Source organism: Melanotaenia boesemani, chromosome 13 (assembly GCF_017639745.1).
Source record: "Melanotaenia boesemani isolate fMelBoe1 chromosome 13, fMelBoe1.pri, whole genome shotgun sequence".
NCBI classification, from domain to species: domain Eukaryota; kingdom Metazoa; phylum Chordata; class Actinopteri; order Atheriniformes; family Melanotaeniidae; genus Melanotaenia; species Melanotaenia boesemani.
Genome location: NC_055694.1, coordinates 23,208,733 through 23,231,978, shown reverse-complemented (window position 1 = coordinate 23,231,978; position 23,246 = coordinate 23,208,733). Strand labels below are relative to the sequence as shown.

The 23,246-nt window shown below is 38.0% G+C and overlaps 1 protein-coding gene across 1 annotated transcript in view; it reads left to right on the top strand.

Annotated features, from left to right (window-relative positions):
* ajap1 (adherens junctions associated protein 1) overlaps positions 1-22,964 on the top strand; it is a 51,565-nt gene extending 28,601 nt beyond the window's left edge. Inside the window, exons 3-6 of the mRNA XM_042004959.1 lie at positions 17,896-17,983; positions 18,112-18,354; positions 19,839-19,971; positions 20,862-22,964. Coding sequence (XP_041860893.1) covers positions 17,896-17,983; positions 18,112-18,354; positions 19,839-19,911 — 404 coding nt within the window. The 3' untranslated portion in view covers positions 19,912-19,971; positions 20,862-22,964. The remainder of the gene's footprint in view (positions 1-17,895; positions 17,984-18,111; positions 18,355-19,838; positions 19,972-20,861) is intronic.
* The last annotated feature ends 282 nt before the right edge of the window (positions 22,965-23,246 follow it).

The following is a 23,246-nucleotide window of genomic DNA, read 5'->3' as shown; positions in this document are numbered from 1 at the left end:
CAATTAGGATTATTACAAGTACTCTGTCATCTCCCACTTATTTAAATTTAATTTAAGATGAGTTTTGCTGCTGCATAATGTGTTAAAACACTGATCAGAAACTGCCATTAACACCACTAACAAGCACCACTGCTCATCTTGTTGTAATGCCGTTTTCTGCATCATGACATTCACATGGATATAACTGGACACTTCCCGTCAACACCAGTCTCCTGTAGTAGCAGCTTCCCCTTGCAGGACTTATCAGTCCTGCTAAACACATTTTAGGAAGCACTCAAAGAACATGACAGAGTAATGTTCACCAGCTTCTAAACCATCCAGATACCAATCTAAAAGTGTCTATGCCTCTATGGGATGCAGGGACTGCACAACCCACTGGGAGTCAAGGATCAATCGCTCACATCCTGGTACCAGACCTGCACATTCTAAGACGACTTTTATCCACTTCTTGATTGGTCAGAGCTTCTTTTTGCAGCAGCAGGAGAACGACCTGTGGCTATAATGTTATGTTGCAATACTTGATTTTTATTTCCTTGAAGAATTTACATTGAATTATTTCATGATTGCTGAGTTCTGGTAATGAAAGCAAGCATCAGCAGAGCCTAAACTGGGACAACACACCTGGATCTCATAGATGAAGTTGCCTCTCATTTCTGTTTAAGTTTGCAAAAAGGAAAGACTCAGCTCTCAGAGGAACAAAGATGACTTTGAAAAAGGGCTTTAATGTTAGAGGCATAAACATGTGTTGCACTGTTGTGACTTAGTTGTTTATTATGAATGTGAAACTGCAGTGCTTAATTGTCCTGTCAGCATTGTTGTGATCTCTTAATTTTCTCTTGATTGGGAGGCGAGTGTGAGACCACCTGTGATTCGAATGATGGCTTGATATTGTATCCAGGAGGAAATCAGTCAGCACCGTGGGCTGAAAATTGGAAAGAGTCTGACTTCTTCCAACTCAGTGCGCATTATTGTTTAAAAAAAGCAGTTTGTTTGTCATTAAAGCAGATGAACAGACTCACTTTTAAAAGGAAAGCCTGCTTGTTGAACTGCTGCTGAAGACTTGCTTTTGCCTTCACAACACATTAACCCATGTCTGCTTCAAATTAGCCCCAAGGCAAGATATAATTACCACACCAGCAGCACAGCATTGAATTGCTGATGAAATGAAACTATTGCAAAAGGAGAGGTCCTTCACTTCAAATTTATATCATGTGCCTATTTCTTTGCCTTAGAGGATGGTTAAAAAGACTCTACATTCAACAGTGTGATGAATTCAATTTTAGATTGGGAAAAACTCTGGCAAACATTTAAATGAATGTATCTTAATCAGAGTAAGGCAACAGTCAGCTTATTTCACAAATTAAATTTATATCAGTGTGTGTCTAGAAAGTTAATTCAAATTACTTTCATTTTTTTTTGTTTATTTATTTTAATGGTGCCAAAAGGGAAAGGTAATACAATTGACACTTGGAGCCTTAAAGAATGTTTATAATCCTGACAAATGCTGGTATTTTTATTTTAAATTTGGGTTATCACTGAAGGTAGCATACCCATCAAAGCAGTTTCTAACATCAGTTTGTCCTCACTGCCGCAGCTCCTTTGGTATGGCACACTTACTGATACTCATTCAATAAACATGAAGTGGTCAAAGGGTAAAAGGGATCTGATGACAAAATATTTGAAGACATTAAAATTTACATTTAGTCCAAAATAACCTGCAGGTGAACAGCAACACTGGCCTGAATGTTAGGTACCTCATCCATGGGCTTGTAAATTTAACTGCAGGGCTCCTTTTTATTCTCTCTGCATGTGTAAATAGATACATCTGTGTCAAACGTTGTCAAGCATCACTGTTCACATATATTCCCATGTGTCCTTTACGTTAGCATTGTTGTTAGGCAACTAGAGGGCACTGCAGAGTTTAAAGTTCACTTAATAATGTTCATACTCAGAAAGAGACAAAAAGAGGCAGCACAGCAGTCAGCGGTGGTCTGTGCACTTACCCATTGGATTTAATGGGTACGTGTGTCCAAACGTTTGACTTTTAGTGTATATCTGGCAACACTGCCCCCACGGTTTCTGATGGTACTGCTGTATTTGCTGCATCTGCAGGGCGCTTCCACAAACTCGCTGTAAATGGCCTGAATGCACGTAATGAACACAGTGTGGACAGAAAGCTCCATCTCAAGATCTTTATTTTCACTATGCAAGCATAACGAAAAGAGTCTCTCAGCCTAAGCACAAGTAAATATGAAAAAAAAGAAAGAATGCATATTTAACCATTCAGCAAAAATGATCCCCTAGATGTCAAAGATTTATCTATTTTATATAAAAGAAGTTAATATCATGGCACATCAAGATTAACGTGATAAGTTATGCTTAAAACAAAATGAATCAATGGCACTATTAATAAGTATTATTGAAGGATTTTTTTTCATTGATCAGCCAGAACAAGTGTGCTTCATGGTTTAGTTTATAGGATACAGGTTATTTTAAAACTGATGCACTTTCACACTTTGTCATAATTATTCAAATGTTTCTTGGGAAAAAGTAGCGCAATTGCATGCATTATAGTTCCTTTTCTATGCACAAACTCAGGAATTTTGAGATATGTGTGCTTGGCACCTGGCTGGTATCCACTGTATGCATTTTTCTTTTATTCTTTCCGTCAACTGTGATGACTATCTTAGGTGAATGATTTATGATTTAATTTCCCATTCAAAGTTCAATCAGCACGGGGCTTAATGAACCCCTGGTGATCTGTGCTCAGCTGCATTGTGAGGAAGCTTTTTGCATCTTATCATATTACATTTAACACCCCAAACCATCTATGCAGAACATTTCCAATTAATATCACAATTCCACACTGTTTGGCTATTTGAGTAACTGCATGCCGTATTAGTTTTCCTCTTTTCCTGTATTTGACAAAGACACCTCAGCTTAGAGTAAACCTCTGGGAGAAACAAAGCCAACTTTCCTAACAGTCTGACCGCTGACTAATGAGTCTTTAGATTGTGTTGTTTCTTAAGGTGTTTGGTAATTGTCAATTCTTTGGAACCAGACCAGAAAATGACTTCCTTATTGACGTTATTGATTCACATAAAAGTTTTAGCTTAAAAAATATGTATTAGAGTGCTCAGAAGGACTTTTATGCCAATAGGTGCAGGCAGCTGTGCAGTAAATGGGATACATGCATGGAGTAATTTACTATGACTCATGGATAATGTTGCCAGATGATAGAAGCTCAAAGCAGGACATGGAAATAAACTTGAGAAAGGTTAAGAACAGCATATTGCTGAACTCAAAGGAGAGAATGGAGGTAAGAGCAGAGGCAGAAGCCTTGAGGGAAGCCGATTGTGCAGCAGTTCGGAGACGAAGGCTGGAGCGGGAGCGAAGCTTGTGAATGAGCAGTGCACAGGCTGAACACAAGAGTAATTCAGATAGTCAAAGTACAAAGAGTCTAAAACAAAGCTAAGGGACTAGTGTTTCCAGTACTGTGACATAGAGAACAATTTGGTGGAGAGAGATGGAAAAAACAGGCGTAAATGCTAAAACAATACATTTTAAAAATGGAGAATAAAATCTTCACATTAGTTTTAGTTGTGGAAAAACATGGCTGCCTTTAAAATTTATTGTTTTCATTAATGAGTTGTTTCAAATGCTTTCGAAAAGGAAAACCAACAGATGTTATGCTGCATGAGGACTATTAAAGTTTATAACTTTGATCAGTTAAATAGGAAAAACCATTTTTTAAACCAATGTGGTGGATTTTAGCATTTGTCAAACTGAAGCACAGCTGGCGTCTAATGGAAGACATTCTTAACTTCAGTATGGAGGCCTGAGGTAATGGTGGCAGTCTCAACCACTGCACAATGATAGTGTAACACCTTTACTTGTAATTAACTGTTTATTCTGCTGGTCTAGGGAAATAAAACAAAGTTTGGTAGAATTACAGCTTAAAAGAAGCAATTACTGGTGATGTTTTCTTTGGCTTTTTCCCAGTCAGAGAGAGAGAGAAAGAGAATTAGGAGCTCCCAATTGCCTTAAAATAGAGAATAAGCACTTCAGTGCTGATGGGATAATGGGAGAAAGGTCAGGGTGATGCAGTCAGGAGGGGATGAGGAACACCACTCCCACTCACACATACATTAGGAGAAAGGGAGAGACAGGCAGAGGAAAACAGGAAGCACAGAGGAGGAGAAAATAGCAGTAATACCAGCCATGAGGGTCTCAGCTCCATATGGAATTTGTATATTATGACCATAACCATCTCATGAGATCACTGTTAATGCAAGTGGTCGTTTATATAAAGAGACATAATGCAAAATAAAGCAGAAAAACCCTAAAAGCCTTTAGATACTGACAACAGTCTGAATTTTGAGTTTCTAGCTGTAATGTGGTCAAGTACAATGAATATTTCATGAGACAATGAAACCTGTTGCCCCTCTTTCCCCATGTGGTCTGGAAATAAACTAAGAAATGCAAGCTTCAGAGCACATTGGAACAGTTGTCAAAGTCTCCTGTCTTCTGAAATGAAATGTCTCCAGGCGCGAACTCAGATGTTTCTGTTTCACAGTAAACACACACTGGTCAGATACCAGCAGCAGGCTGTATTTTTGTGCAGATTAAATATACTTTTTGTCTTGCAGAGTGACGGCAGATAAATCCTAATGTTAATTCTGAGGAAGAGTGCTGTGTAACTCTGGTTGCTGTGCATGTATCAGTGTGTCCAAATAAAGCCAGGGTGTTCTGCGTTTGAGATTCTGCGAGTGCTACAACAAAATAATTAAAGCTACACATTCAAATGACCTGATTTGATGCTAGCTATGATCAAAAATAGTCAATGTACTCTAGCAGGCTTTATGCTGCCATGTCTGCCATCACATTGGACGACTCCTGTGTGTGTTTTATTAATTTGTCTTGTGGTATGACATTTTGGGAAAAAAGTTGGCTTTGCTTGGAAATCTGTTATATAGTGACAAAGGAAAAGTACCCGACAGCTTGCCACAGCATGCATGAGTTGCACTTGTTGATTGTGAGCTATGTGTCTTTACTCCTACTCGCTGCTGGCAGGGATTGCACTGGACAACTCTTTCAGTTTTTGTTCAAAATTTAGCCAAGGTAAAAGTTGCTCTACATCCATAAAAAGCTTTTACTAAAGCACAATGCATGCTTCCTGCCTCATTTAACTTGAACTGTTCTCATACATGTCATCTGTCAGCACAGTAGCTGAGGTTTAATGACTCACCGCCTGAGGTGACTGTAATTCTATAATTAGTTGATGTCTTGCTGCAGGCCACAGCATCAGTGAACATATAGAATAGAGCCTTGGTGGTTAATAACTGAAAGGTGATGTGTAATTTCCTGCATTCAGACAGCGTGATCAGCATCTTGCATATCTCAGTTAGTCTGGGTGGGAATGTCGTCTGGATGCTACAGCTTTTAGTCCTGGCGCTCTGGTCATTTTACAGGTGGTAAGAGGAGGAGGAAGAATGAGGGGGAGGTAGGCTGGGGCGTTTAGGTTTGTCGACTCCAGATGCTCACTCATTGTTCTCTGTGTTTGTGCCGCAAGGAACTCCAACCCCCCTCTACTCTAGGCAGATGGAGCTGTCAGCTCTATTATGGATATGAAATTATTAAAACTCCAGTCAGCAAATCACTTCTGGTAACTTGGGTCTTGTTAGATGGTCTGAGGGTTTGTTCAGAGTATGTAAAACAGCGCCCGACCTCTATCCCTTGGTCTCCTGAAACAAAAAGTGAAAGTTTTTAATAAAAGGTTGTATTTAGTATGTATGTATGAAACAACTACATTTAATTTAAATTAATTTCATTTCATTTATTAAGATCCCCATTAGCTACTGAGACATCAGTAACTATTTTTCCTGGGGTCTGCCAGCATCCATCTGCCAACAATTTATTGGTGTAAATAAGTAAACCTACACCCAACGCAGAGCAAACTGAGCACATGTAAAATGTATGTTAAGTGTTTCACAAATGATTTTTTAAAGGAGTTAGTTCTGTGAACATTATTACAGCATTTTGACCTGTGGTAGACCTGTAGAGGCGTTCGGTACAGCCTCTTCTACAGGGAGAGACGCACACAAAGACAGAGAAGCCACTTTTTCCAGCAGTTACCATGGTAATCCAATAAAATTGCCATAGCTCACAGTATTGACTCACAATAAAGTGGGTAAAATGAATCTCTTTTTCTCCAGCGTTAAATCTGGACTTACAGGCTGATGCCTGGTGACAGGCGTGCAGAGTCAAACCCTCTGTCCCTGATTTACAGACAACTCAGCCAAGAGGAGATGAGCAGGCGAGACTGAACAGATGCTGCTTCACTTTATTTTACTCTGTCTTTTTCCTCATGGCTTGGCACATCTGCTTTAAAGAAGAAAAGTGCAGATGTTGAGACTGTTTTAGATTTTCTGTCAGTCCAAAGCAGAATTTTAATGCAGCTCATGTTTAGCATCTTCACTTTTATTTATTACATAAAATTGCAATGTCACCTTAAAAAAAGTCAGATACTGAAACCCTGCAAGTCTGTTCACCTGCTGAACAGTTTTGCTAAAAGTTTAGATTTTTTTTTTAAAAGAAAGAAAACATGGCGGTGCACAGACTTCATGATTACTGTCTGAAGCTGCTCTAGCAGCGATGCTACTTTCCACCCACCTGAAAATTGCAGTCATTATCATTTGTCTGCTGCGGGATGAGCTCTTGAGTGCACCCTGCTGTTTCTAATACAGACTCAGGATGAGTGTATCTTCTTTTATAGGTGGCTATCATTGAGGCAATGTACTCTGACTGCCCCATTTTTGGCTATTTTAGCATTTGCCACCCAGGCTGACTGAATTATGCAGCAATGCCTTTGACATTGAATGAAAAGGCATTTAGAGTAATTCTACCTGATCTGTCTCTCTTCTACTTTCCTCTTCGCTTTGTCCTGCTCCTCTTTCTCTGCCTCTTCTGTCATAAGTGCTTTTTATTGCTTGGTTACGCAGTGGAAATCAGCCTAGATTGACACTTTGACACCAATGTTAATTGGCAATTCCTCGCTATCAGCAGGCGACCTTTGACGGAAGTCTTCTCCAAACATGTCCCGCTCGAGCTGTGGGAGAGGCAGTCTTGGAGGGGTCATGCAGCATATTAACATGTATTGAATATGGCTGTAAAAATGCACACTGTGGTTTGTGGGAGTGAAAAGGCTCAAGCTGTATAAACTGCAGCTCTCATACAATTGTGGGGCCTTGCCCACATTTTTCAGAAGCTTTTAAGCAAACCCTGAGTGGGTGTATGTGCCATTAGCTCTAAATGGTTATCTGCTGAGAGTGACTAATTCTGCTTTATACCAACGATTCAGCACACGCATGCCCACACTATTACACATACGTACATGTGTTGTAATTACATTGCCACTCAATGAGGACAGCATTTGTCCATCTTTACTGGCTGCAGCTTTCTCTCTAAGAAGTCAAACTGAGTGGAGTATCACATAATTTACTCTTCTAGCTGCAGAAGGAAAGTTCAAGGATTTAGCACAGTAAAAAGTCAGCATTTTACTCCACTTGGGGTATTTCTAACACTGCAGATTAATATGGAAATACAGGTCTATGTTTGTTCCAAGTTTTACTAAATCTCCCAAGTATGTCATATTTTGCCAACATGCGGTTATGATCAGTACATAGAGCATTTAGTGTTTCCTGGGACTCTTCACCAATTCCCAAAGCAGTGTTAGAGAGGGTAAAGACACCTAATAGAGGCATAAGGGTCAAGATAAAGCTTAGGACAGATTCTGACTTTATTTATTTCAATTATCTGCAAACTTACTCATCAATGTATTCACATAAACCATAAACTAAATGTTATAGAGCTAAGGTTTCAAATGAATCATGCTATGAGCTAATTTGTAATATTTGACACATCTTGGTATTTTTATCTGTATTTTTGGGGATTATCCCCAGGATGCTGATCTGCCATCTTATGTTATAAAGGGACTGTCTTCTCTTCATGACATGATTATTAGCTATGCACATTCAAAAAATACATCAAAATCTGTGGACAATACTGTATGTCCAGATTGTATTGTTAATGTGGAATTTCATACTGTCAGGTTAAAAAGGATCAACTTTTAAAATGTGTGTTATTTCTTGCCAGAGTTCAAGACCTGAGATCTGCTGTGCAGTGAGTTTTACGTTAGGTGTGATATATTGATTTCTCTTGCATAGTTCCTGCAGGTGTATTTGTACATAATTATGGTATAACAATTGTTTAAATATATCCCTCAGTTAAATTACTTAACCCTGGGGACAATAATGACAGTTTCTCAGCAGGAAACAGGCAGGTTTATTCTCCAATGTTCAGTGCATGTAAACCTTTTCTAAAGCATTAAAATAAGATACAAATAGATTTACTGCACCCCTGTACAACTTTGACCCTGGTCATTTAGAGCAAATTCATGTTCTTGCAATAAAATGTGTCACATTATAACGCGATAAATTTTATTGTAAGAACATGAAATAAAATAGCCTGGACTGTATGCAGATGTTGTTGCGACTTAGAAATGTTGGAGCGAAATATATTATTCTCATCAAGCAGAAACATTTCAGTTCTTTCTGTCAAGGAATAATTGTTCTACTCTGATAGATTGTTTTACATACAGAAATGTGGGACAGAGCATCATGGGACGTCACCTGCCTGCCTGACGGTGTGTGCGTGTGTCTGAGATGCCATGGAGTGTGTGTGCTGCTTTTAGTTAATATCATGTACCAGTGATTATGCCTATGGCTGTCTTCTGAAAATAAAAATGAAAATTATAAAGGCTATATGCACCGCTGGGACTGGGAGAAATAAGTTGCCAACATAAAGACGTGGTCCTGTCTGCTCTAAAAGTGTAACGTCAACAATATGACAGTGTCCTTCAAACTTCTCCACTGAAGTACAACTCAGTCCCATATGGTAAATTAGACGTTTCTCTGACCATAGCACACACAGTTTCCCCATACAAAGATGAAAATTGTTTTTAGTCCATGTTTTCACCACCTTTTCATGTTTTTATAATAAACTATCACGTTATAACCTGACAAGATCCTAATATTTTTTTATCTGGGTGACAGCTCTACGCTTCTGTAGAAATGTACTTTAATCACACAGTACAAAAAATCCACTACTTTCATTAATCAACTTAACGAAACCTTGGAGGAAAATATATCCATTAACACAATGATAAACCATTGTTACAAAGTACATCCGTTTGGCTGTAATAATTTGAACAAGAAAATCTATATCCAATCACTTTGACTAATTGAAATTGAAATTGAATATAATTTATGTTGGAGGAAATGTGCATTTTTATGATGTCACCACTTTTATTTTAATTGAAAAACGTGTTTTGTTTTGTTTTTTTTGTTTTTTTTTTTTTGTTTTGTTTTGGTTTGGTTTGGTTTTTTTTGTGCAAGGATCTGTTCCGAATAAAATGTCTTTTAAAGTGTGTTCAACATTATGTGAAAGTCAGGGAAACACTTTATCATGAGATAATATGACTTTGATTCAATTTGAATTAGTTATGTAGACCAAGTCACAACTCTGTGTACTAAAGCTTCCCTGATTCAGCCTCTCCACCTGTCTCTGCATCTCCTCCTCACTGCTTTGATTCCTTCACCTGACAATATAACATACTGATGCATGTTAAAGAAACAAATTTCTGGCCGAGTGAGTACTTCATTGTCACCATTATGAATAGCAATGGTGGTTGGAAAATCATTTTCTTGTGTAAAATAACTCCTAATGCTCATCTTTTTCTTTTCTCAACATCTGTTAGTGCCACTCTGAAACTTGTTAGTGCTAGCTCTGTCTTTTGAGTGACAGCAGGGACTGCCAATCATGTTAGCAAGAAACAAAAGAGCAGAGGCAATTAGAACAGTTTAAAGGTTTATAAGGCAAGACTTACGGCTGTGATGCTGCCCATAGAGAGCACAGATCTCTCAGCTGCTGTGTGTGACGGAAAATGAGAGAGACAACTCAGGAGTTGCTGGATTTTATAGGGACATGTCCCCACCGTTCCTAACTAATTGTGCGCCCATGACTGCATGCATGCCCTTACCTTTCCAGTCCAATGCAGCATTTCTAAGATATGAAATTTTTACTTTATAGGTTGGGCCAAAGCAGAGATAACAATTTACAATCAAAGAAGGTTTAACTTCTCAAATGTTTTTTAATTCATGTAGAAGTGAAAGAAATGGACATGGACAGTATGAACTTTTTTTACAAGGCTTGCAACTTGACTTCTTTTGACTGACCCATCAGTGGTATCCTGACATCCCAACAGTGCAGGGGTAAATAAAACTAAATAAATGTGTGAAATATTTTCAGTTACCTCAGTTTCATGGTTGCGGTGATATGCTGGTGGCTCTTTGTCATGTTGCCCACTGGGACAACTGAACAGTGACACTGGTATTGTAACACGTGTGCTTGTCACTGTGCCAGTTCAAAAAAAAAAAATCCATAACATGTGGAAACAACTTAGACGTAAACTTGGACCTTCTCTGACCATTTTGTTATAACCAGTTATGTAATAAAAAGCAAAAGCATGTTACTTATTATGGTGTATCTGAGTTTAATATAAGCTAAAGCTGCTGCTGACATTTTTGGTTTGCAATGGAAAGCAAGAGCTGCTGCCTTTGTTTAGTATACAACCCTTCTAGGTTAACTCTTCTTAAAGATATTTGTTAAATCTCTAAAATCTAATCACTTTCCTCAAAATAGCACAAGTAAGTTATTTTCTATATGCCCAATAAGGTGCAACTCTTGAGTTTTACCTCCTCTACAATGCGTAGAAATTTGTCTTTCCCCTCCATTTACCTCTGGGCTGCCTCAACCTCTCTCCCTTCATTTTTTTAAGCAGCTTTGGCTTTTCAAGTTGCCTAGGTCAGCAAACAGCTAATAGTGTGTTTTCAGTCTTAGATCAAAGCTGATTTCTGATTGTCAACATTGATGATTGTGTAGTTGAGGAGACCGATTCTTTAAGGTTTAAAATACACATGAAACTGGTTGTTTCTGTGACTGGCTTATTCAGCAGTTCCACAATGTTACTGGCTTATTTCCCTTATTTATAGGTCTTCTATCAAAGTGGTTCTTGATGTAGGGTCCAAAGATAGAGAACACCAGAGATTGCAAAGAGTTTACAAGGTTTGAACTGAGTTGAGGTTGTGAAGTTGTCAGAATTAGATTAAGATATATGCAAAAAAAAAAAAAAAACACAACACATTTACAGGTTATGAAGTGTGTGTGTAAATTATTAACTGTTAGCTGTTACAGAGATGTGTTGATTGCTGATAGACAACTGCTTTTGTTCATGGAATTGCTGTAAACTGAAAATTAAAGTGAAAGTTTGCATTTTACATCTGGGGAAACTGGAGTTGTAAAAATGAACTACAATTTCACCTGCAGGTCCATCTTTGTGCGGTTTACTCATGCTTTAGGATTAAATCGCCTTTTTTTTTGTCTGTCGTTATGTGTTCTTATCAAAGCGAAGATGATGATGGAGTTCTGCGTTTCTAACCAGCAGATAATCTACAGTAGTGCAGTGTTTCTCAACCCTGGTCCTCGGGGACCACTGCCCTGCATGTTTTAGAGGTGTCCATCTTTACCACACCTGACTCAAATGAATGGCTCGTTAGCAGGCTTGCAAATAACTTGACAAGCAGTTCAATTAATCTGAATCAGGTGTGCTGGGGTTGGACAGAGCTAAAACATGCAGGGCAGTGGTCCTTGAGGACCAGGATTGAGAAACACTGGTCTAGTGTGAACCATTGCACCAGCAAGGCCTGACTTGTTATCAGATTTTAACTACATAAGGATCACGGCCACATAATTTTACGATAATAACATTATCTTGATTCTTATCAAGTTATTTTATGTTTAATTTTTATTAAATGTTTTGCCCTCTGGTTTAGTAGATTAACTCACAAAAAGAGGTGGAGAATGGTAGCGTTGGTAACTAAAGCTTCACAACAGTGTATAACATGCAAAATAATGTCCACAAGACTATTAATTGCATTAAACTGGTTCAGTAATGAACTATTTTACAGGATCCATAAAACTTCCACACTGTTGAGGTCACTTCTTTGGAGTGCATGTAGTGTCTCCCTGTCTTCTGTCATCTCCTCCAGCATAATTTTGCATAGTTGTAGTGAAAGAAACTAGCCTATGGCAGTGGCTAACAAAAGGATCATTTTCACCAACAGCACCAGGAACTTAACGGCCTGGAGCATCTTTATTTTTTTTCTTACAGAAACTAAAAGATTATTTTAGCCCTGGATCTGTTGCATTTCCACGGAGGCCTTAAGTTCATGGTTGATTTGGCAAATTAAGTTTGCTCAAGAGTATCACTCCACCCCATCTGTGCTTGCTGAATAATCTGCCTTCTGTGCTGAGCCTACAGGAAAACCAACTCAGTCTGTCTCTGTAACACATTTCTATGAGGTTTTGAATTTTGAGCATTACTACTTAGAAAAATATTCTAAGCTTAACATTTAATTCTGACAACTGCTACCTGTCTTCACCACCACAAAAAGGGCAGAGTCTCGCAGATCAGGTCAGCCACAAACAGGAAAACATGTGATTGGAATAAAAACGAAGAAAAGTTCTTAATTTGTTCCTTAGGGTATAGCTGCTGTGAAACAATGACAAGTGAATGCATTCTTGCTCTGATTTACCAACTTTATTGCAACAGTATGAGTTCTGTCTGCCCATTCATTTGGTATCTGCTGAGATTGTTGTCTGACTTTGAATTTTCTCTTTACAAGTAGTAGTAACTTTTCTTGTGTTCCCACTTCAAGTTAACAGATTTATTTTTACTTATTGTGGATCCTAAACCTGAGATGGCTGAGACACAAAGGTGGAAGGAAAATGCTGCAAACACCCAACCAATCAGAAATGTTTGCTTCTGCAAACCACACCCAAAAAGTTCAAGACCGTCACAAAAGTGCTACATTTTTACCAGGTGCCTTTTTAAAGGCTGTAATTTCTCCACTGGAACTTCCTGTGGTCACAATTACAACGTAAAAGCAGGTGACTCTTGGAAAAGGATCCAGTGGGAGCTGCAGCTAGACACTTTGGTAGCTTTTTTCTGGTTCTGGTCTCGCTCCCCCGGTTGTGCCAAGGTGCAGCAAAACGTTATGAGGGTGCAGTGTGACTTAGTTTCAGAGGGTCAACTAGTAAATACTTGCCTGTACATTAGTCATGAAATCATTATTTACTTCGTATATACTTATTAAAATCAATAATATCAGCAACACTTAAGCTCCTGCATACATAAAACACATGTTCCGCTTGTGCAGAGCTTTTGATCCATTGGCATTATTACATATTATTACTAGTGAGCACTTGCATGAAACTAAGAATTGGTGCGATTTCCATGTATTTGTGTCATATTTCTACTAGTCCTCGTTGCTGAAAGACCGTAATACTGTAACAACCGAACACTAACCTATTTGTTGGATATTTTCATTCTCTTACAACACTTGGAAAGGTGGGAGGTATTCAGTGAGGCTTTGCCTGTCAATTTCATTACATCCTACACAAGATTTAACAAGATTAAAATCTTGATTTTTATTGGAACTGATCTTGCAACTGCTTGCATCAGTTTGCCTTTTTTGTTGAAAAGCATTAAAATACATAGCAAAAGGAAACTCTTGCCCACGGCTGTATCACTGACCGGTCATTTTCATCCGTAAAGGTCAGGCATGCTGAATTGTGTGCTGGAATAAAGACTGATGCATTATAATTTATTTCATACAAAAATGAGTAATTACCACTTCCAAGCGCACAAAGTGAGTTTTAAATATATTTTTTCTCCTGCTAAAGCTATAATGCTTATACAACTGTTACACAATCATTGTGTTTATTCAAACAGGTATGCAAGATTTCTTTCTGTTTAGATGTGTACTGGAAAAGCAGATATGTTGTCCACTGCCTCTTAAGAGTCGGTTTGGTGCCAGTAATAGTTATAGTAAAGATAATGAAGGCTGCAAGACTAAACCATGCAAACAGTAATGTGATTTGAGGTTTGAGACTTAAACAATAGAGACGCAATGGAAAGCAGTGGAGATTAATATTATTGGTTGTCTAAACATTATTCACCCACATGCTTTTTGTTAATATGTTCATCAAAATGTCCAGGCCAAGAAAAAAAAAAAAATCACAATTATTCCTGGAAGCATTGATGAGGGCTTAAACCCAGCAGTCAAAGACTATCTGTCCTTCCCTCTATATCAGTTTCTTCTCTTTTTCTCCCTCATTCATTCCCTCATTCATTCCCTCAGCTTGTCTTTGTTTGACAGTAATTTGACCAAACCAAAACTCAGTGAGTATCTCTGAAGCAAGGTGACTGCCAAAGGTGATTTTTCAACCTCACTGCCAGGACACAATGAGTTTTAGATTCCCAGGCCAAATTTTCATCTCTCCAACAAGCAGTCCTGGATGAAAATAGAACTGGCCTCTGCACTCATATTTGTCACCCATTCACTTTATTATCTCTGCACCCTTAACTGTTGTGCCTTGGAAATTAGGTTATAATGGGCTTAATGTTGTGTTTGTGTCGCCAGGGCCCCACATTCCTGGCCTCATTTGTTTCATTAGAACTGTATCAAGACTTTTTGCATATTTTGGCCCTAAATGGCAGCCTCATGTAACTCGTAATGAACTACTTTGACTTAAGTGCCCTGAAATTTGTTGCACATTATCACTTTAACGCACATCTTGACTTTATTTAGTCAGATTCTGCTTGTGTAATTGATAGTGTCCATTAGAAGTAAGGACTTAGCCTTATAATGTGATTAAATCAGTTATGGTTTAACAGGTCAGACTAACCAAGTCCAGCTTTTGATTTGATTTCTGGCCACTGGAAGGACCTCCTTTTCAATCTGACATGAACGTTAGTTGAAACAACCCTCAGCAGAGACCTAAGGTATTGATCAAGGTCAGAGCGAAGCTCTATTGTGACCCAGCTTGAATAGGTGTGAATTTATAGCCAAATATTTTTAACTTAACAGCTTCAAACGTCAGGCAGAAATGGCCGGAGAGGGAAATGGAGGATAGAGAGGGGATATGCGGGTAATGCAAATTACTTGCCAGATAAGTTAATGTGCCTTTGCTGTGGCAAGGGACTTTGATTGCATTGGGAAGGTGAGGCTTCCCAGAGCCAGCCTGAGATATCATTAATCCAAGGTTGACCTGGTCTGTCTTTTTGCATAGCCCTGCCTACAGAAGTTTATTATCTAAGATGAGTCTGTCCAGGCAGCAGGGAAGCAGAGAAGAGGTTGTGTTCTTTTCCAAAATAACTGAGCAGCACTTCCTTTTGAGCGTTTCCAGAAGACAAATTGGCTTGGATCAGCAGCCAGGCAGCTGGCTGATGGAGAGGTGAGATGTATAAAGCCCATGTGGGCATTTTCATTATGATGGCTTTTCTTTTTATTTATTTATTTATTTTTTGTCCTGCTGCAGTATGTCACCTGCTGCAGTGTGTCATTGTGTTGGACTGTTTTATCACTCACCCACACAAATACACCCCTTAAAGTACAGTGCAGTGGGCTTGAACTAATCCTCACTTTAGGCATGCTACTGGACAGGTTTGTTTATGGATTACTGTCCTGGGATTTAAAAAGAAAAAAAAAATAAATCGGCACACAAGACAGTCTTCAGAGTTTACAACATTGTTTTTACTTATAAAGAATAAACGGGACAAGCAGAGACATTTAGGCTTTTTAGACATCTGTGTGCTATTTAAAATGAACAATATGGAGATAAAAGGTGGAATAATTCAATTTTAGTAGAAAAGTCTCAGTTTTATTACTTTGTACTGTCCAGAATTCTCAGCAGAACAAATCTGTAAACCAGACACTTGGAAGATGTCACTGTGTGAAATTGTGACTACACGGTTATATTTGGTTTGACTGATCACACAGAGGTTAGTGGGTTCTGTAACTCTTCTTGACTCTCAAGCATTGAGATTACCAATTCTTTTCTATTCTCTATTGATTGTCCAGTAGTTATTTGATAAGAATGATTATTTTGTCAGTGGCTTGTTTATTCTTTTGATGGTACAAGGACTGGGTTTTAATTCTCACTGATAAAGACATTCAAGAAGCAAAGAGAGTAGTGCATGTAGCTCTAACACAGCCCCGTTTATCTCGAATGTGAACAGTTGGTTGCTACGAGCTGTGAGCTGTGGAAAATTCCTGGCTAGAGTTGCACTTTTCCCGCCTGTCACTTTTTTTTACATTTCATTTTATTTATGTATTTAATTGTATATATATATATATATATATATATATATATATATATATATATATATATATATATACATATACATATATATATATATATTTCTTTATTTATTCCTGTGAAATAGATTCTCAGTTTAGAAGCAGGGAGTTCAAATATTCAAGAAATATTTCTTGAATATTTAAATAAATAAGTTTAGAACAGTTTTTATCTATAAAGAGACTATAAAACAAACAAAAATTAACGCACATCAATAGTAAAGAAAATCATGATGGTGAATTACAACTAAATAAAATAACTAAAGTTAAAAATGAAACGGCAAAATCAAAGAGGACTGTTATAAAAACTGATTAATAAAAAAAAATCTTAAAGGGAGAAATACCTAGTTAATTAAACTAGTTAAGACATCAAGTGCAATTAAGATGGATTGAAGAGATCTGATAGTAGAGAAAAGACAGAGAACTTCAGAAATGTGCCTGTTTGAAGCTTCGAAAACAAAATAATTTAGATGTTAAGTTGATTTAATATTTTGTAAGAGGCCAGTGGAGGGATGTTAAAACTGGAGGGATGCTGTCTGTTTCTTTGGTACCCGTCAGAAGTCACAATTTGCAGATGAGTTAATCAGCCAAGACTGGCAGATACCAAAATACAAAGAGCTGCATGGTAGCAAAAAGCCCAACTTGGATGCAGCTAGGCATCCATAATTCATTGAATTCAGTCTGAATGGATCAGATGGTTGAGCATAATGAATTTCACTATAATCAACTGCATTTTTAGATGCATCATGCATTCGTTTGCAGGGAAAAGCTCTACTAAGCATCTGTTACCTGCTAACCAGGAATCAAAGTTAGCAACAAGCTGCTGAACATTGCTCTCATGTTTTAGTGGAAAACAAAACAGAGCTTGAAGAAGAAATTAATTTAGTTCCTAGAACTCCTAATGAAAGCTAATTATTGCTTTTAGTTGGACGTGATAACAAATTTAACATTGAACTGTTTACTGTTCTTTATTCATTTAGAGTTGACAAAACAAACATATAAATGTAGAATTTAAATGGGTGTCCTAGATGTTAGTGGGTTAAAGAGATACTTGACAGGCGTTTGGGTTTCAGGCCCTTTTCTCTCAATGGCCCCAAAGTTCAATTAATGTGCTTCTTGGCGGCCTCCTCCCACTCTCCATTTCAAAGTGCTTGCTTTACCTTTCAGCATCATTTTTTGATCAGCAATTTCATTTGATATATCATATCAAAAATTTTGCTCTCATGTAATGTTTAAATTAAAACTTTGGGGCAAAATCTATAGACAATCTTCAGATTTTCTTCAGGAGTTCCTCACACATAGACCTGCTCTTTTGCCTTTATGCATCGCAATTAGCTTGGAGTTGGATTTGTACCGATGAAGGAAGTTTTACTTGGCTGTTAATTCCTAAATGCCTTTACTTTTCATCACCACAAAGTCAGAAGTTGTAATATCGAGCTGACCTCCATCTCAGTCTTTCATTCTGAGTTTGTTTTTCACAGAAAAGCACTGAGAGTAATCTGCAGTGAACTACCGGAGTAAAACCTTTTTCTACATAAATGATTGAATTCTTTTTGTACTTTTCTTTGTTTTGCAGGCTTGGCAGTGCACCAGATAATCACAATCACTGTGTCTCTCATTATGGTTATCGCAGCCTTGATCACAACACTTGTCCTTAAAAACTGGTAGGAAAGATTCCTTTACTTTTGGACTTATAGCTCAATAGTTGCATATTCTTACTCTTCATCAGAAATCCCAAGGTACAAGGTATGATTTTATGTTTGTTTCTTGTCTTTGGTGCGTGTTTTTGTAGCTGTGCGCAGTCTGGAAATGGCCGCCACAATAGCCATCAGCGAAAGATCCACCAGCAAGAGGAAAGCTGCCAAAACCTGACAGACTTCACCCCAGCCCGGGTGCCCAGCAAGGTGGACATATTCACTGCCTACAACGACAGCCTGCAGTGCTCACATGAGTGCGTTCGGACTGCCGTGCCAATCTACACTGATGAGATGATCCAGCAGACACCTGTCTACAAGACTGCTTACAACGGAAACAGGTACGCTGGTGGAGGAATGGTTAAATATTGTGGATTCAGACTGAAACATTTCTTCTGTGGGTCAGGCAAATTCATATTGGTGAATCTTTTTAAGTCTGTCCACTACAGATGCCATATTTAATCTTGTTGGAGTCTGGTAACAAGCTGATTAGCACCCAACAGAGCTCTTTTATGTCTTGAAAAGACAATTACATAGTCTTTAGACATCTACATTAAAATTAGATGGGTTAAAAGTAAATGTTTTTCAAGGATCAAACATTTTTTATCTAGCCCAGATTTTACTAGTTTGTAATATAAGTAACCTTAAGGGACTTGAATTAAAAGCATCTGCATACAAACATCTCTTATAACCTACTGAGCTAAGCAGCCCATAAATACAGAGCAGTACCATGGCATGATTAGATTTCTGATAGAAGAATAAAACTGTACAGTATTAAAAGTTGTATTTCCAAAATACCCCTAAACTGATGTATCCAATTACACCCTTTACGATGTCCTGGCGGCATCTTGTTGGCAGTATGTGCCATTTGGATGGAGGACGACTGTGAAATGACAAGCATTGATGCTCACATTCTTCTCCTTCCGTCTAGTGTTTCTTTCAGCCTCACTCAGATGTTTGTTTCTGTGAATCTACACAAAAAGCTGGTTTGCCTTAAAGACTATTGTCCATGGTCTCGTTCTCCGTCCATCTGCCTGACACTCGGCTAAATGTTGTGTCGCAGGACGCTCAAGATGCACATAAAAAACATGTTCATTGCTGGGTAGTGAGTTTACAGATGCATGGCAACAAAATGTGTCTTCAGTGTCATTTTCTGACAGTATTTAATAGGACACACAAGTATTTATATGCCTGGAAAAATTAACTTAACAAATCATGTATTGGTTTGTGGTAATGTTAAACTTCACTTGACAGAATTAGCCCACTCAGGCAATCTGTCTTTTTTTTTTTTTTTTTCTTTCACAAAAAAAAATAGGCAAAAGAGTTTAAAGTGATCTTCTCTTTGGGTCAGGATGTGTCCCGCTTTATGATTTAAACTGATAGATGTGTTGAAAGAAATCACATACTCATTAAGTGGGTGGTGCAACAGTATTATTGACTGTGTTTATTGTCTGAGTGAATAACAGTAACAGTCATCTAAGCTGCAGCAAAGACGGTCACACTTACTAAGTGTATCCAAACCCTGCAGCGGATTCATTACAGAACGTTAGCAGGGAGGGCTGGATGATTCATTTAGTTTCCGCATGCATTTATAATAAGGAATGGAAGAATTGTAATGGTATATTTTTCAGATTTAACCTCTTCATTGCTGATGAGTAAAGGTGTGGGTTTTTTTTTGTTTGTTTTTTTTTTACTGTATGTGACAGCATAACTGTGTTAACTGTGTAAAAAGTCTGTGGGGAAATAAAGATGCTTCTCCTCTGCAGTAATGTCACTTTAGAGTCAATCAGCTTGACGCTCTAACTACTTGTGTTTTACCCAACAGGCCCTCCCCCACTGAAAGACAACTGATTCCTGTGGCCTTTGTGTCAGAGAAATGGTTTGAGATCTCTTGTTGACGAGCTGAAGCCCTTCTTCATGTTTTGTGGGTGGAAGAGACTTCCTGAATTCACGCTCTGGTGGGTAGTGTTCCACTTTACCCCCCTCTGAAAATCATCGTCTGAGCCTTAGCCACCTCGTTCCCTGTGGTAATGCTGCCCCACTTTGGGAATAGAGGGGAACTTGGCATATGTTTGTTATTTGTGACATGATTATGCTCCCTTCTATCTTCTGCACAGTAATAAAAAACGGGTTGAGATATCCGGTTCAGAGCAGTATCACAGTCCTTTGTTAGAGATAAGAGACTAATTATGCATATATCAGTATTAATAATCTGTATGGTCACTGTTAATTATTTCTCTGTTGATATCCGAACATTTTTATTAATATTTATGGTCCCATTCTCATTCTTACTCCTAAAGCATACTGTTTGGAGGAGTAAAGGAGCAGTTTTACTAGATAAGACATTTTTTAATGCACAACTAAGACGCGTCAGGATGGCCTTGCATTTGAAATTCAAAGTGTTAGTATTAAACATATGCTCTGGCCCCACAGTTTTACTGGAAGCCTAGGGGAGGTATAACGTTTGCTATTGACCCAGATTTTCAAAGGAATGTATTGCCTGCAGGTATTGTAGTGAGAGGACAAGGCCTCAGTGTTGCCTGGACACACATCACTCAGCTCATCTATCCACAGCATGCTCTCTACGCCCCTCTTCTCTCTGCAACCTTTATGTAATTGTTTGGTTTAATTGTTGGTTACAATATGCCCTAACTGTTTTACTTCTACCATATCATGTTTCTTCAGTCTGTTTTTAAAAGAAGTTAGCACTCTGCATGGTTTTAAGGCCATATTTGGACATGAACCCACTCCTAAAATAACTGGAAAGTAGGCTAATTGTAAAAGTCTTGTCTTTGCACTGGTTTCATACTGACAAGTAACTGGAGTTTTGTTTTCTGCACCTTCACAGGAACCCGTTGGAAACAAGAAACACACAAAACAGCTTCTTTTGTAAAATAGTCTGGTCACTCCTTGAACTCTGCTGAAGATATTTATTTTTCTAGAAATAACAAGCAGGGCAGCCACAAAGCTGCCACTCCATCTTTCCAGGAACCTACTTTCATTTAGATCTAGATTATATACAGATATATTTACAGGACATATGGAACAAGACTGTGGACGTCACGGATGTCTCAAGGAAATCATTTGACATTTGACAAAGGAGCTCCCAGGAGCTGCTTTGGGTGGAAGATGAACTGTATTTCTGAACAATGTGCCAATAATGCCACTATGTGCCACAACCTGAATAGATGGAAGTTTGAAAAATAACTGAAGGACTAAACAAAGAGTGTTATATTAACCCTGTATTGACTCTAATTATTTTTTTGTTTTGTTTTGTTTTCTTTGTTTTTTTTAAAGAAATGTGAAAGTAAAAAAAAAAACAACACATGTATTTGAATATGTTTTGAAATAGTTTAAAGAGATGTGTTGCAAAAGAGTTTAAAGGATATTTATATGAATCACTTCTCTATAAAGCTGGGAAAGAGAGACAGTGGAAAAATAGATGGTATATGCTTTATTGGACAATTGACTTTAGGAGATTGTTTCTATTGGTCCCATTTTAAAACCAGAATAGTTATGTCTATTTTTGTACAAAGAGAATGCTACAGCTCTAACAGTGGAAGTCCAAATGGCTGAACACATCACAGTTAAAGTAGTCCCACCCTTAGCTGAGATGATGACAAAGTAACCCATCTACACCCGGTGCAAGCCAAACTAAGACCCATGTCAACTGCTAATTATGTGAGATTTGTCTCTGATTTAACTCGTGGAGAACATAAAACAAGACACTTCTGTGGTGCAGGCAACAACAAACCCACAGCAAATTCATGTATACAGAATACAGACGACAACAATATCTTGCATGAAGCTGGACAGGACATTCATACCGTCTCAGGTCTGTCTAGCCATCTTGCACACTTCATTTCGGTCTTTAACTCAGCAGCAACTCAGCTTTAACTCCACTATGATTTACATGCAAGCATCCATGATAAAGTGTGGATTAGATTCTAATAATTCATGTTGTGGTTTGCAAAAGTATCAAAGAAGATGAAATATGAATCCCCTCTCAGTAACTGAACATCCCCACCGAACACCCAGAATGGTTCACTTTTGATCAGTTACTCTGAAACCTAAAACTCTGCATCATAGTCAGAAACTCAAAAAGACTGAACCAGTTTTGTGGATGATGGTACATAAAATGACTGAAGAAGAAGCTGTCAGATGCCACAAAGGGATGTCCCTTAGGATCTAAATGATCTGCATTAAGATTTTTAAAGTAAAGGAGTAGAGCAGGAAGTAATTCCCTTATCATATGTGTTGTGAAAGTCGATTCACTCCAAATTCATGTACTCAAGGTTAGTATTTCGAGCATAATCAGAATTTCAGCTCCCACAGCAAGACTGTCGAGAAAGTTCATAAACAGAGTGGTTAAATCTATGTTAAAAGAACTTTTGAAAAACATTTTTTTTTTAAAATTTACATTCCCCACAGTTTTTTTTTTTTATTGAAGGGATTAATACAAATACATTAGCCACTACTAAATTGGTCCAAACTGTTCTGTCAAGTTGAGCAAACTATGTGGTGAAGAAAGATAGCAAAGCTCTCCTGAGAGCTTTCTAGAACCAATTATTTTAACATCAGCTCCAGGCTCTGATTAGCTTTGTGCTATGAAGCTTTAGCAGTTGTCTATTGATATATCTTTGATTGTGCTGTGGGTTTGTACAAAGCACAAATACAATTCTTTAATTGTAAACGTTTTTGGCTGCAGACAGCAATATGTACAGATTTAAATGGTGGCTTCCACTGAGTGCTGACACATGATTTCCAGTCATGCACCTATGTGGTTATTAGCCTCAGTTCTTCAAAGGAAATGATTGTCCCAGTGACATGAGTATGTATAAATATGAGCCATTCAGGAAATGTGAAGATAGCTTGATTTAACACTGTGGTGCATAAAAAAAAAAACAAGAAAAAAAAAACAAGAAAAAAACTATCTGCTTTAGCCCATTCACAACATAAAAACCACTCATAAATGACCCGTTCAGCCTCACACGTTAGGCTGTGTTGCTTCTTTGACATAACATATATTTTTTTGAATGAAGAGAGTGTTACCTTACCAATCAGAAGGTTATGAAACTTATTGTATAATATACACGTGTAAATGTATTTTCTATATATTTGCTTCTATTTGTGTACAGGTGTGTTCTATTTTACAAGACCTCTCCCATTTTTGGGAAGGTTCCAGCTAGGTCGGGGGATAGTGTCTTTGTTTACATGTGTATCTACAGTATTT